Source organism: Symphodus melops, assembly GCF_947650265.1.
Source record: "Symphodus melops genome assembly, chromosome: 10".
Lineage (NCBI taxonomy): Eukaryota > Metazoa > Chordata > Actinopteri > Labriformes > Labridae > Symphodus > Symphodus melops.
Genome location: NC_136700.1, coordinates 16,660,877 through 16,674,566, shown reverse-complemented (window position 1 = coordinate 16,674,566; position 13,690 = coordinate 16,660,877). Strand labels below are relative to the sequence as shown.

The window sequence follows — 13,690 nt, the reverse complement described above, 5'->3', positions numbered from 1 at the left end:
TTGGGACGAGTCGTGCAGAAAACACCTGGCTGATTCTGGTGGTTCCCTCTTCTATCTTTGGAAGTGTCTTCATTAAAACCAATTTGCCATTTCATCAGCTAGCTTATCAGACTGGTGTTGGCTGTTTCATGTGTACGGCAACAGCGGTCTGTAGGCTGACTGAAGGTGTGGGTCTTCAGCATTACATTGATGCCTCAGCTCATACGGAGACTGAGGCACTGGTCCATTAGTGGAAACAACCACCTGTATGGTACACACTTGATCATATACTGTACATCTTCAACTGTAATGTAAAATACAGGAAAAATAAAAATGAAATTTGAATTCATGGCCTTGTCACTTTGCTTTGACATCATCGTACAGATTTTTGAGCCGATTTGGAAGCCCACACACTTTGATTTCATAACCTAGGTATTGTTTTTCTCAAAATTCACTCAATAGCAGTTCAGAGGCTTTTTCTTTTTCTAACCATTAAATGATCTTCTGTGACTGATTGTCCAACTCACTTCTAGGGGGCTTGAATGCTTCTGGATCATTGAGCTTCAATGTGGCATCATGTGCAATGACTACCAACACATTGCTCTCTATGGGTCTGTACCGCAGTGGATCATTTTGTATTGCTATTAATAAATTCAATTGTGCTCCGATTTAAAGTTGTTTCAGTAGTTCAAAGATTTTTATAGTTTTATACATTTACTATAGTGCCCTATGAACCCTCTAAAGGTCTGTATACACACTTGCTATGGAATCGATTAATGCACAACTAAGCTTTATTGTATTTGACATACAAACAATAATTATCCATATATTTCATAGAATAGCATATTTATTGTACCTTGCACTGAATGTGTTCCAGTGATACTTACAATTAACAGAGAAAAAAAAGTTCACTCCTCTCCACCTAAAATGTAAACCTGAAAATGTCATTGTTGCATCAGTAGATCAAAGAATAGTAATCTTCGGTCTGTCTCTCAATAGTACAAACTTTTTTTTTTTTTATTTACACAATTTTTTTTTTTTTTTTTTTTTTAAAGAAAGGTACTTAGATTTCTGGATTTCTTTTGTCCACACACAGTTCAAAGGCTGATGCATTCCCCATACAGCTCCATTGTTTTTTAAATTAACACAATTGACTGTAGCTGGAGATGACCTGCTCCAGAGATGTGAAGCTGTCTAGAAAGTCCTCCTCTGAGATTCCAAATTTCATGTACTGATGGATGTAGGCCCTGTAACACAACAAAAAGGGGAATGAAAATAAAATAACAGAGATGTAACCATATTATAAACCTTCAATCATAATTTACAACACTGCTTTGCTCAGTTTAGATGTATCTGTTTGAAACAGGCTTATCAGAGCTGCATTTCTTCTTGAAACCAATAGCCTGTTGCATCTTGTATTTTTTTACGCTGAATTTGCACTCTCCCTACTTTACACTCCAGCTTCTTAAAGTTTTTGGGATTCACAAAAATACGAATTGTGCTTTCACAGAATTAAGCAAACTCACCTTGATGCAAACATATTCCATGCTTTTCCAACCATGTAATCCAGGGGTCTGAGCAGAGCCTGGCTGTTACTGACCAGAGTAGCAGATTTTTCATATTTATTAAAAGGCACTGAGGACTTCCACATATTGAAAGCTTCTGCCGATGAGAGCCAGGAAGTGTAAAGGGCTGGGTCCTCAAAACCACCTGTCAATAGGTCAAAATTCACTCTTCACCTGAATCATAGAAATCCTTAAATCATCATGATCTTTGTGGCTTTCATAGAATTATCAAGGTTTGATCAATGAGTATAAGAAGCCTCATTTTTCCCAGTTAGTCAATTTATATAAAACAACAAAGCCAGGTCTCTGACCTGTCTCTGCACTGTACACATCTTTTCCTCTCAGTATGAGTAGGTTGGCCAAAGAGGTGTTAAAGCTGGGGGCTATAAGACTCCTGGTCCGCTCTGATGCTCCAGGTAGCTGCACCTGCCAGTCTATACCTGATACAGAACAATTAAAAGAGAGAGTCTTGTGTTAATAATAAAACTTATTTTACAGTATGCGAGTAGATAGGACTTAAGAGAGAACGTGCCTTCCTCCATCTTGCTATTGGAGATAAGCATTTGTCGCAGGTGTTTGAGCAGGCCTGGCCAGCTGAACGTGCTGTAGGCTATGGAGGAGCTCGGCATCTGAGGTATTGTACTCACACTGAGCAGCTTGTACTCTGGGTGACAAGTGAGAGCACTCACCAACTCACCTGAGAGACAGAATCATTAGAGGAGAAGTAATGCTTGTTCAAAGACTTTGATTTTTTGCTAATTTAAAGAATTTCGAGAATAAACCATTTTAAAATCAAAGGGAACCTGTATTCTCCTGTCTCACCTATCGGATTTCTGCTGTAGATTCCGTTAGAGTCAGCAGTGAGTGTCGGCTGAAGAACACTGCCCAGCTGGTGAGCAATGACCTTGTTAACATCACCAATGGAGATATGTTTGATGTTGAGCAGCTGACTGCAGATCCTGTGTACCGTGTCGTTCTCATGCACAAGAATTGCATCTGACAGCTGGTAGAGATGAGCAAGTGTCAGCACAGAATTGTAATTCTGGACAATCACCTGAAAGGACAAATCAAGAGGAACGTTTTTCTAAGCGTATTATTCAAATATCAAAGGTAATTAATTGACATAAATCTGTGTACCTCTCCAGTCCCGTACGGCCAGGTGAGGTGGTTGATGATGAAGGACTTGGGAAAGATGTCTCTGAGAAAGCGAGTTACATAGGTACCAACCCCAGAACCTGTTCCCCCTGCTACACTCATAATCGCCATGAGCCCAGCCAACCTATCACAGCGCTCCACCTCTCGCCTCACCAGCTCCTCCAACTCATCTCTGTGACGAGGGCCAAGGACACAAAACCTGTGTACAAAAAGCCCATTATCAGTTCTGTATCATGTTTTTAAGCACACAGTTTGTTCTGCTTTTTGTTGTTGTTGTACTTGTTTAATACTTGCACATACTAACTCTACTCTATTATCTAACTACCAGGTCAACAATGACATTTGATAAACAGTTTGAAAGTTATACAATTCATTGATTCAGCAAAGTGGATAAACCCAAAATGGTTCAATCAATTCAAGTAATTAATGTGCATGCTGATCAATACTGACTCTCACTTTGCTAATAAAATAGACAATAATTCCAAGAAGTACAATGAATAACATCATAACAGTGACTATGTTTTCATTTAATCTTGATTTTAACTGAGAAAATGAATCCTTTTCACACTCTGTCTCAATGAAAAAATAATAAACTAAGAGAATCTTGAGTGAGATGGAATGGACATTGTGACTGCGGTCCAATCTTCTTACCCATTAGCCCAGTTGTTTCCAGAGCCCTGCTTCTGGCTGAAGTATGAGCTGTCTCCATACCTCCACCGACCACACTTTGCAGCTCTACCCATACTCTGGTTAATAACTTTGGGCTCCATGTCCACAAGAACGGCCCTGGCAACAAGCTCTGAGCAACAGAAGGAAGACGGAAATGGGTAAACACTGATAGTAGTTCAATACAGACAGAGACCAAATGCAGAATAGCTCATACCTCCACGTGTGCTTTGGTAAAAGAATCGCTCGCAGCTGGCTGTGCTGTGCAGCCTCCTCTGTCCGTCTCGCGCATCACTGCAGATGATGTCAAACAGCTCGTGACCCACCTGGTTACCGCACTGACCGAGCTGAACTGTAACAATGGACATTTGTTAGCCAGGTACGGAGCTCGGACGATAGTGTCTTCATCAAAGCGTGAAAGCACACACTAATACACTGAGTGGATATTTAAACGGCTGTGTCTAAAAAGCCGCACTTCAAAGTACTTCAAACCACCGCCACAGGAACAATTGAAAGGCATTTCCGGCAACATCAGTACACGCTTTCAAAATAAATGTATCAATGCTGAGTGTAAAATCGTTCCAATTCTAGAAACTGTTGGTTAGTCTTGGTTAAAAATAATAATAATACCTTTTTATTATTATAATCTAATATCAATAATATTAATAAAACTGTATTTTTTTCAATATGTGTGTTATCGTAAAACGGTGTCCAAAGTTCAACAATTTGTAGTACTAGGGAGCATTGTATGTAAATTTCCTTTTGGTAGATCATACCTTTTGATACATTTTTCTGAAGAATCTCTGTGCATGTTAAGGCTGAGGCTGTTTTTGGGGCTAAGGCTGTGATATGAACATAGGGGCTCCGGTTACCGCCCCTTTTGTTGGGTGTTGCAGTGCGCATGCTCAGTGTAGTAGCCGGTTATGGCGGCGGTGTGTGTTTGCCCATGAGGTGGGGGACGCCTGCTATTCTTACGGTCTGTGACAGAGCGATCTGAGCGAGGCGCTGCCATGGCTGGAGTGTTTGACATTGATCTGGATCAGCCGGAGGATAATGTCTCCGACGATGAGATCGAGGAGGTACTTTAACATTAGATGTTGAGTGTAATGGCGAGAGTTGTCGCTGCAGAAACAGTTCATGCACTGCAGTTAGCTAGCTATTAGCCTGCCAGCTATCCTGCTACCCATCTGTAGGCCTGATCCTGCAGCCGGAGCTCTTAGGCCTTTTTCTAACGGGGTTAGCATAAGCTAATGCTCGCTCACCACAGTTAGACTGGCAGTGATCATGACAGAGCTGTCACTTATACAGTTTCTTTTCCAGGAGCAATACCTCATAATGAAATGTTTGCGTTTCTAGCATTGTCACGTTTAAAAGCATCGCTGTCATGTTGGAGTTGTGCAAACAGAGCCTTACTTGGCCAAAGGTGTTGCAGTGATAAATGTGGCTCGGTGTGCAACAGTTTATTTTGAGTGTGTATGGAGTGAAGCTATGTCTGTGCGTCTAATAATGAGGAGTATGAACTGCAGCCCAATGCTACACATTGAATGTTTATTAAACACGAGATCCGATCATTTTAAATATATGATAAATAGACTGCTGTGTGCACAACATCAATGTTGACACCTGCTGTCACAGTAATACAATTGAAACAGCTCGGTGTTCAGAAGTGATTTGCACACTTTATTTTTGTTTAATAAAATAAAGTTGTTGGTATCTTCTTCATGTTTTTGTTCGGTTAGCATGGATTGGGCAACTATTTCATCACTGCAGTGCAGCCCTCGCTTGTCACTATCAAATCACAGCTTCAGTGCCAATATTAAACCAAACAAACGCTTTAAGTGATACTGTAAGTTGGGCTACAACAAACTGTTTTTTTTGTTTGTTTTTTTATCATTGATTAATTACATGACTTGTTGTTTGTATTGTTGTTGTCTTCACATACATCAGGGTTCAATGCAATGCCCTTTGCCTCATCAAAAGTTAAAAAAAAAAAAAAGAATGGCAGAAAATCTCAAAACTGGAGAGCCCAAAACCAGGAACGTTTAAAATCTCTCAAATGATAAATCACTGTTCAGAATAGTTTGAACTGCTAAATCAGAAAACCAAGTAAATGTCAAAGTTTCAGCTTCAACTCTGCCTGACAACTTTTAAATGATTTTGTTGGTAGTATTATAATCCCAACTCAGCAAGTTTTCAACAGTAGAAAATTAATATCTGGATTCATTTCAGCTTTATTTTGAGCATGATGAATTATTTTCCTTTTAGGCGCAGTTCAATGATATCATGGATCAATGCAGTGGCTTCGAATTGTAAGTATTCAATACATGTCCAACTGTGCCTGTGATCATGTATGATTTTGGGGCTTACTCGGAGCTGGAGTATATTGTGACCGATCTGTCTCTGCAGCAACATGGATGACTGTGAGAAGATTGAGATATCAGAGGACAACGTCAATCAGGGAACAGAGAATATCAGACCAGAGTGCTTTGAGCTGCTTCGGGTCCTGGGGAAAGGAGGCTATGGAAAGGTAGCACATCATTTGAAAGTAGCGTTCACATGCACCCCCCTGAATTGATTTCGATCTTTCATGTTGTCATTTCGTTTTCATAATTTTTAATATGTTTATTACTTTTCCTTCTGTGCAGGTTTTTCAAGTTCGAAAAGTAGTTGGAGCTGCGTCGGGCAAAATATTTGCCATGAAAGTTTTAAAAAAGGTACTTGTACTATTCCTTTATCAAAACACTCAAAGTCCTGCTTAAATCAATGACATGCAATGCAGTATAGGTGTTTGTATACTATTGACATAATTGCATGCCTGCTATTACAAATAAATATTGTGGTGCGCCTGTGTTCAAACAATGTCTGTCCTTGAAGCCATTGGTGGGGTAAGATTTCACTTCTAGTTGGTAGAATGCCATCTGTGCTGCGCTGTTGCTGCAGCATTGGCACTTAAAACACTCTGCTTCAGCCAATTAGGTTCTGCTTGATTTTCACACTGCTTCTGCTTGATTGGCTCAACTGACCCCGGTGACAGGTTGAAGACCCAGTCTTAAAGTGAAGCTCAGAAGTGACAAGCATTTACTGTTTTTGCAGAGCAGCTTTGATGAAGGCCTGCAGGCCAGAGTCCATGCTTCTGCAGCATCTTCGAGTGAGCAATAAGTCCTGACTTGCCCAAAATTGTCAGAGTAACACATACACAGCCAAGAACATAGGCTTAAGAGTGAAAGCCTGTTTCAGCTGATCAACAAATACATTTATATCTTCTCCTGGCATTAGGACAGGGACAGCAGGGGGACAATGGTAAGACAAATATGCCAAATAAATTCCTGTGCAGCTTAGAAATGCTTAACAACTCACTAATAATTCAATTAATGTAATGGTGTAATGTGTGGTCTTGTTTTCCCTTCCTATTATTTTAGATGTGCTGTGACTGTGTTAAACTGCAAAGGCTCATCATTCATACTTCTATTTATTTTCGTTCTCTGTGTTACATACCAGTCACAGCATTTACTGATGAAATAAGAACTTTGATTCCTTGTTCTGTGTATGCGTGCAGGTGGCTTGTACATACCTTGAGATGGACTTTCCACCATGTTTTCTGTTTATTTCCTAGTTATATTGTATGTCAGCATTGCTGTGCTCCATTTTTTGGCCTGTATACAAGGCTTAAAAACCACTGTCCAGGGATAAAATGGCAGACGTCCTTACCTGTTAGATGTAGATCAATTTGAAAATTGGCAAAATATCTTTTTTGTTACTGCTGTTAAGGTTAACTACAGAAAGACTTTGATATCAGTCAAAGATTAAGAACACAGGTAGCAGTTTTGTGTTGCTTTTTTTTTTCACTTTATTTTTGTCCTCCAGTAAAGTGATGAAGGAGTTATAACTGGGAGCATCACTGTCAGAGCTTTTCTGAATTATTAAATGTTATTTATTAGTTGATCCAGATAAGCAGTGATAAAATTCACTCCTCAGTCTCAGTAAATGATGGTAGTTGCCTTCTCTGCTTTCCAAAGTAGTAAGAAGTACTGTCTAGTGTCTACCCTTTTTAGGCAAGTTGCTTGTAATCCAGTGACATGCAGCCACAATGTCACCTGCATTGTTTCAAACATAGCTATTCTTAGACTCATGAAGTGTCCTATCTTAACTGATGTTTGTATGTTTCTTGTGATCATGGAAAAACAGGCTATGATAGTACGCAACGCCAAGGACACAGCTCACACCAAGGCGGAGAGGAACATCCTGGAGGAAGTGAAGCATCCATTCATTGTTGATCTTATCTATGCCTTCCAGACTGGAGGGAAGCTCTATCTAATTCTTGAGTACCTGAGTGGTCAGTATTACACACACACACACACACCTAAATCTAGCCCGTCCTCTTCCTACTTTTCATGTTTTTGTTTTTTTGTTTTTTTTAATCACTTCTCCTACTAAGTTTTTTCGCGCTGGGGGAACCCTCCAGTACAGCCAGTAGTTTCTCCTACTACTCTCGGGTGTGGGCACCAGAAGTACCCATCTAAGGCCTCCACACCAACAGGCTTGAGGAAAAGAGGGAGAAGTGGTGCCGTGCCAGAGGCTTAAAAGTCAGGACTGTCACCACTTACTACTATCATCCTTGTTAATGTTCAGTCACTAAGTAACAAAGCTGATGAACTTTGTGCAAAGTGAAATTTCTGGCAATTGGGAAATTGATGGCTAGAGAGCCTATTTGCCTTGACAGAGACCCCACACTGACTGGTAATACACTCGGGGAGGATTTGTGTCTTAACTTGAAGAAGTGGTGTAACACAGGTCGTAAGGGAAACATTGTGTAAACTCAACATTGAACTTGTGCCTGTATCCCGACAGCTTTTTTATTTTCTAAGAAATGTCTATACTTATTTCTAATGTTTTACATGTTCATCAACCTCCAGCAAAGTATTTTTACATTCAGTTAAACATGACTTACAAAATGTTGTAGTTTATTACTCACATTTTTAAATATTTGGAATGTTAAGTTAAATCCTGGATGTATATCCCAAACTTATTGTGGGTAATGTTTTTATTCTTAATCTTAGTTTTTTTTTTTTTTTTTTTTACATTGTTAGTGCTTTTTTACTTTGTATTCCATGTTATATAATTTAGTTACCATCATTGTGTGTTTGATGACCCACTGCTGTAACGCCACAGTTTCCCACTTTGGGATCAAAGTACATGCATCGATGAAGGCTAATGTTGATACTGCAGCCTTTACTATTGTGATGCGGTGCAACGGCTGCATGGGATTGTGCCTGGTGAGCCATATTTCATCATGGGGCATTTTAACAACTGTAACCAGGTCTCTTAGTAGCTGATCAATATGTAATATACATAACACGGCTTCCGAAATGTCTGAACCTTTGTTTTGGATCTTCAAGAGGGCTTCCAAATCTCTTCGAAAGCGCTCACTGGAGATGTCTGATCACTGCACAGTTTGTTTAGTTCCGTCCTTTAAACTTGTCCCGCTGTTAACCACATAAACATGTTCTTCTGTGCAGGAGGAGAACTTTTCATGCAGCTGGAGAGAGAAGGCATCTTCATGGAAGACACAGCCTGGTGAGTTATGTTTGATGTTGATCCCAAGGTTGAAAATGACTCCATGTATAATGGTGTGAGAGTGATGGCACTTCTTTAGAGAAATACTTTGCATGAAGCTCGTCTTATTGAGTGATGCATGTTCTATTTGTTTGTATAGTTTCTACCTGCAGAGATCTCCATGGCTCTGGGCCGCCACCTGCATCAGAAGGGCATCATCTACAGAGACCTAAAGCCTGAGAACATCATGCTCAACAGCCAAGGTGTGTTATTGTGTACACTGAGGCATTTTACCACCTATGTACCAATATGATGCAAAAAATAATGGGGGAAAATAGACCACCTTAATGTGATTTAAAATGCAGATGGTTTTTATATTTATGCCAAACGAAAGATTTATTATTAGGGCTGTTAGAATTAACTAGTTAATCAGGATTAATTAAGGCCTGAAAATAATCCATATTTTATTGCCTTCACAGTGTCTCACAGTGTCTCACAGTGTCTCCATGTAGTCACAGTGATGTAGAAGGGCGACACTGCTGCATCTTTGAATATCTAATTTCACTTTAAAATACTTTCAGACAGCTCAGTTGTTGAGAGAAAAGTAGGCCTGGGTGATAAAACTATAACCATTATCATCACGATATCTGAAAAATACTTGATAGGTTTAAACCTGTAATTACAGCAGAAGACACGTGATTCTAAAACGGGCAACACAATAAACCATTTGAAACGATCACACCAAAAGCAAGTAATGAGCAAACGCCCCACTCAAGTGTTCGTGTGGACCCTCAGCAAGCTCTGGGCCAGCAGGGGTCACTGCCCAGCACTGAGCTTGTTATCATGACATGTTCCCCTGTTCAAGCATAGAAGAAGAAGAAGAATGGTCAAACCACAATTAACCATCTGGTTTCTTAGTGGTTTACTCAGGATAAAAAAATCTGCCTTTAAATTTGAAAACTATAATGATTGGACTTGTATCATGTTACTTATAATGTGATATCATTTGTTATCATATGACCTTATGACATCAAGCATTTTACAATTATACCGTTCTATTTGGCTGTTTTTATTTAGTTTTGATCGGTAGTTCTTTATTCCGTGGACTAGGTCACTGTAACCTTTAATCTACCAGAAGTTCCTCACTTTAAAAACACTGTTGGAACAAACAGCAAGTCAAGTGCTCTCAGCCTAAGACAGTTTAAACATTTCAAATATAATCCTTACATTTTTCGTTACTAAATATTTGAATGTCAAACATGCAATTAAAATTTTTTAAAATGAACTGTGATTAAATATTGAAATCTAGTCAGCTCTATTTATTATCTGAATGTTGATTTCTTTCAAGGTCATGTGAAGTTGACAGACTTTGGTCTTTGTAAAGAGTCAATTCACGACGGCACAGTCACCCACACGTTCTGCGGCACCATTGAATACATGTAAGTTGAGTTCTTTCTGTTTTCCTCCACTCATTCAACGACTCCTTCTATAATACTTTGACATGTAATGATGCATTTTGACTCAGCCATACACTGGCTCTCCATCTATTGTTTTTAAAGTACTGTTGACTTATTAACATTAGATATGTAGTAAAAAGCTGTTAATGCTCTTTTGTTTACAGGGCTCCTGAGATCTTGATGAGAAGTGGGCACAACCGAGCAGTGGACTGGTGGAGTCTAGGAGCTCTGATGTACGACATGCTCACAGGAGCGGTCAGTTAAAAATTCCCAGGCTTCCGTAAAACATTTGATTATATTGGGTTGTTTTGAAATATGAATTATTGCTGGGAATTCTTCAGTAACTCCTTTCTCTCTATGCTGACGGTAGCCGCCGTTCACAGGTGAAAACCGAAAGAAGACCATTGACAAGATTCTTAAGTGTAAGCTCAGCCTCCCGCCCTACCTCACACAAGAAGCCAGAGATCTCCTGAAACGGGTATGTCCTCTTTGTTAAAAGCTTACAATCGTCTTTGTTTATTTACAATAAGCCCAGGTTGTTGTGCAAGTATTCTTCTGACACCTGGCTGCTGTTTGTAGCTGCTGAAGAGAAATGCATCTTCACGACTGGGAGCAGGAGCAGGAGATGCCACAGAGGTTCAGGTGAGTCCAAGACAAAGTCAGTTAACCGAGTCGACTGTAGGGCGTTAAACGGTATCCAACTGATCTACTGTATATCATTTGTCAAAAAAAATCTCACAGGCTCATCCTTTCTTCCGACACATCAATTGGGAGGATCTGCTGGCTCGGAAAGTAGAGCCTCCCTTTAAACCATTTCTGGTGAGTAGAAGAGCAGTAGAGCAGAATACAGTCCGAGTCAGGAAGCTCTTTTTGTATTTGTAGATGGGAAATGAGGGAATGTCAAAAGTTGAAAAAGATCAGATAATGCTACTTCACCTCAAATTCTAGATACCTGACTGAATGAAGGTGGGTAATTAACAAGTCATCTCTTGTTCCAGCCTGACTTGTTAGTTGGAGTACTAGCTCATGTTGCTGCTTTTTTTTTTACCAGTTTGCCCTCTCTCTCTCTCTCTCTCTCTCTCTCTCTCTCTCTCTCTCTCTCTCTCTCTCTCTCTCTCTCTCTCTCTCTCTCTCTCTCTCTCTCTCTCTCTCTCTCTCTCTCTCTCTCTCTCTCTCTCTCTCTCTCTCTCTCTCTCTCTCTCTCTCTCTCTCTCTCTCTCTCTCTCTCTCTCTCTCTCTCTCTCTCTCTCTCTCTCTCTTTCTCTCTCTTTCTCTTTCTCTCTCTTCTACCATTCCAGCAATCAGCTGAAGACGTGAGTCAGTTTGACTCAAAGTTTACCAGTCAAACACCAGTCGACAGCCCCGATGACTCAACTCTCAGCGAGAGTGCGAACCAAGCCTTCCTGGTAACTCCTTCCTTTACATTTGAAACCGTTCTGTTGTTCGTTTTCTCCCTGACATTTTGACATTGTTTTGAATTCACAAACGGTTCTGGTGTAATACTGCACGTGTGATAAGACGAAAGGATTCAAATCAAATTCAGAGCGTAATACAAATATCAGAGTCCCTGCAAAGATGACTATTGATCTGAATCAGGCTGTCGTTCTTATTTGTTCCTTGATGAAACTGTAAGTGATTTGTCTGTCTTTTTTTTTTCTTTAAGGGTTTCACATACGTAGCTCCATCAGTCCTGGAAAACATAAAGAAAAGTTCTCATTTGAGCCAAAAATCCGCTCACCTCGAAGAATCGTGGACAGCCCCAGAACGCCTCTCAGGTCTGTCATTGAGTCTGCACTCAGCAGCAGGAGTTTCATATTTCCACACAACCTCATCTCCCTTTTAATTTCTCATCAAGAGATGTGTCATAACTTTGTAAATTTTTAGCATTTGTAGTTTTTGTCCCAATAAGATACTGTTTCCCCTTCATTCAAAGGAATCCAAAATTAAATCCACTAAAGCTTTAATGTTACAAATGCTTTGTCTCTTTTCAGCCCTGTAAAGTTCTCAGGAGGGGAATGCTGGGCCCGGAGCCCCCTCCTCCCTGGAGTTGGACCAAGTGTCCTCCAGTCACCACAGGACCAGGCCATGGAGCTGTCCACACCAGAGCAGATGGATGTCACAACAAACTCCGAGGCCTCAGCCCCTCTCCCCATCCGTCAGCCTGCAGGGGTCAACCTCGCTCAGATGAAGCAGCAGACCTATCCTCTCGTGGCCAAACGGCCCGAGCATCTACGTATGAACCTATGACCCACTGCACCTCTTTAGGAGAGTTTATTTCTTGACGTTTTTTTTTTTTTTCTTTGTTGACATTTTTTAAGAAACAAAGCAAAAAAACATAAGGATGTTAGAGACAATTAAATTCTTAAATTGCACATCCGCACACTACATATACTGTCACAACCTGGAGTTTGTGCGTGGGCCTGGCACTCCAGCGTGCTTCAGTTTAAGTGTTAACGGCAACGTCACCATCTCACCTCTACTTCGACGACACCTCAGGTCTCACGACCTTCGTCTTCTGATCCTCTCTGTGATGTATTGAACTGGAAATGTTCTTTTGGGAGCTACTGCCTTTTTTTTTTTTTTTTTGACTAGGAAATGAAAGGCGTTGCTGTATCACTGTGTATACAAGCAGTTTTAATCTAATATGCAGTCAGTCAACAGAACAAGATGACGTTCAGAGTGCTTTTGGCTATTTGATAGAGTGCCACCAAGGACATACCTGCTATGGCTACAAAATGATCTTAATTAGGGTTATTAAGAAAAAAAATCAAAGAAATAATCATTTTGAGCAGCATACGAGTTGGGGTTCTGGAATTGATGAAAATAGCTTTATGTCTATTTTAGTAAATGGATGAATTACTGTACCATTCATAAATGATGAATCAGATAGCCTAAATTAAATGGGAAAAAAATGTGTAGACATTTTACATTCTTTTGGTTTTGTGGGTGACATGGAATGGTTTATTTGATATGGCCCCTCAAGCGTACAATGCTATGGATGTGTCTACAGATTGGTTGAGACTTAGTTCAGCTTGATCACCATCACCATCTAAAACATGAAACTGAGAATGGCACTGCTTTGCAACAATCCTCTCTGGCTGTGGGCTCAGCAGAGACCCAACTAAACCCTGGAAAGATGTGTAACATGACACAGTGGCACCAGTTGATCTGGACACAGTCTGCAGTTGGGAGGTTCAAAGCTCCAAAAACTTGAGACAGCATTTACAGCCTCTTGCATCAGTGTCCTCTTTAGGAGGGATTTATAGGATTCCTGAAAAGAAGGAAATTATAATAAAATGTGAAACAACAGAGTGC

The 13,690-nt window shown here is 40.2% G+C and overlaps 2 protein-coding genes across 2 annotated transcripts; one reads left to right on the top strand and one right to left on the bottom strand.

Annotated features, from left to right (window-relative positions):
- Positions 1-806: 806 nt before the first annotated feature.
- On the bottom strand, positions 807-3,922 carry tubd1 (tubulin, delta 1). The gene is made up of 8 exons (XM_079354382.1): positions 3,583-3,922; positions 3,351-3,498; positions 2,682-2,898; positions 2,367-2,598; positions 2,077-2,241; positions 1,856-1,984; positions 1,506-1,689; positions 807-1,226 (listed from the first exon to the last, which is right to left on the bottom strand). Exons 1-8 carry the CDS (start codon positions 3,731-3,733, stop codon positions 1,121-1,123), a joined length of 1,332 nt encoding a protein of 443 aa, XP_079210508.1. The 5' UTR covers positions 3,734-3,922; the 3' UTR covers positions 807-1,120.
- Positions 3,923-4,225: 303 nt separating this feature from the next.
- On the top strand, positions 4,226-13,684 carry LOC306830320 (ribosomal protein S6 kinase beta-1-like). The gene is given in 17 exon segments (XM_079353720.1): positions 4,226-4,444; positions 5,631-5,674; positions 5,772-5,892; positions 6,011-6,079; positions 7,551-7,698; positions 8,882-8,939; positions 9,079-9,083; positions 9,086-9,181; positions 10,267-10,357; positions 10,540-10,630; positions 10,746-10,853; positions 10,955-11,017; positions 11,117-11,194; positions 11,674-11,781; positions 12,039-12,072; positions 12,075-12,150; positions 12,367-13,684. Coding segments are annotated over 17 exon segments (1,515 nt in total). The 5' UTR covers positions 4,226-4,375; the 3' UTR covers positions 12,623-13,684.
- The last annotated feature ends 6 nt before the right edge of the window (positions 13,685-13,690 follow it).

Coding starts and splice junctions, on each gene's coding strand:
- tubd1 (XM_079354382.1), bottom strand. CDS start 3,733: ATGTCCATTGTTACAGTTCAGCTCGGTCAGTGCGGTAACCAGGTGGGT. Junction 2,599..2,681: donor GGCCGTACGGGACTGGAGAG/GTACACAGATTT, acceptor TTGTCCTTTCAG/GTGATTGTCCAGAATTACAA. Junction 1,690..1,855: donor TGTGTACAGTGCAGAGACAG/GTCAGAGACCTG, acceptor ACCTATTGACAG/GTGGTTTTGAGGACCCAGCC.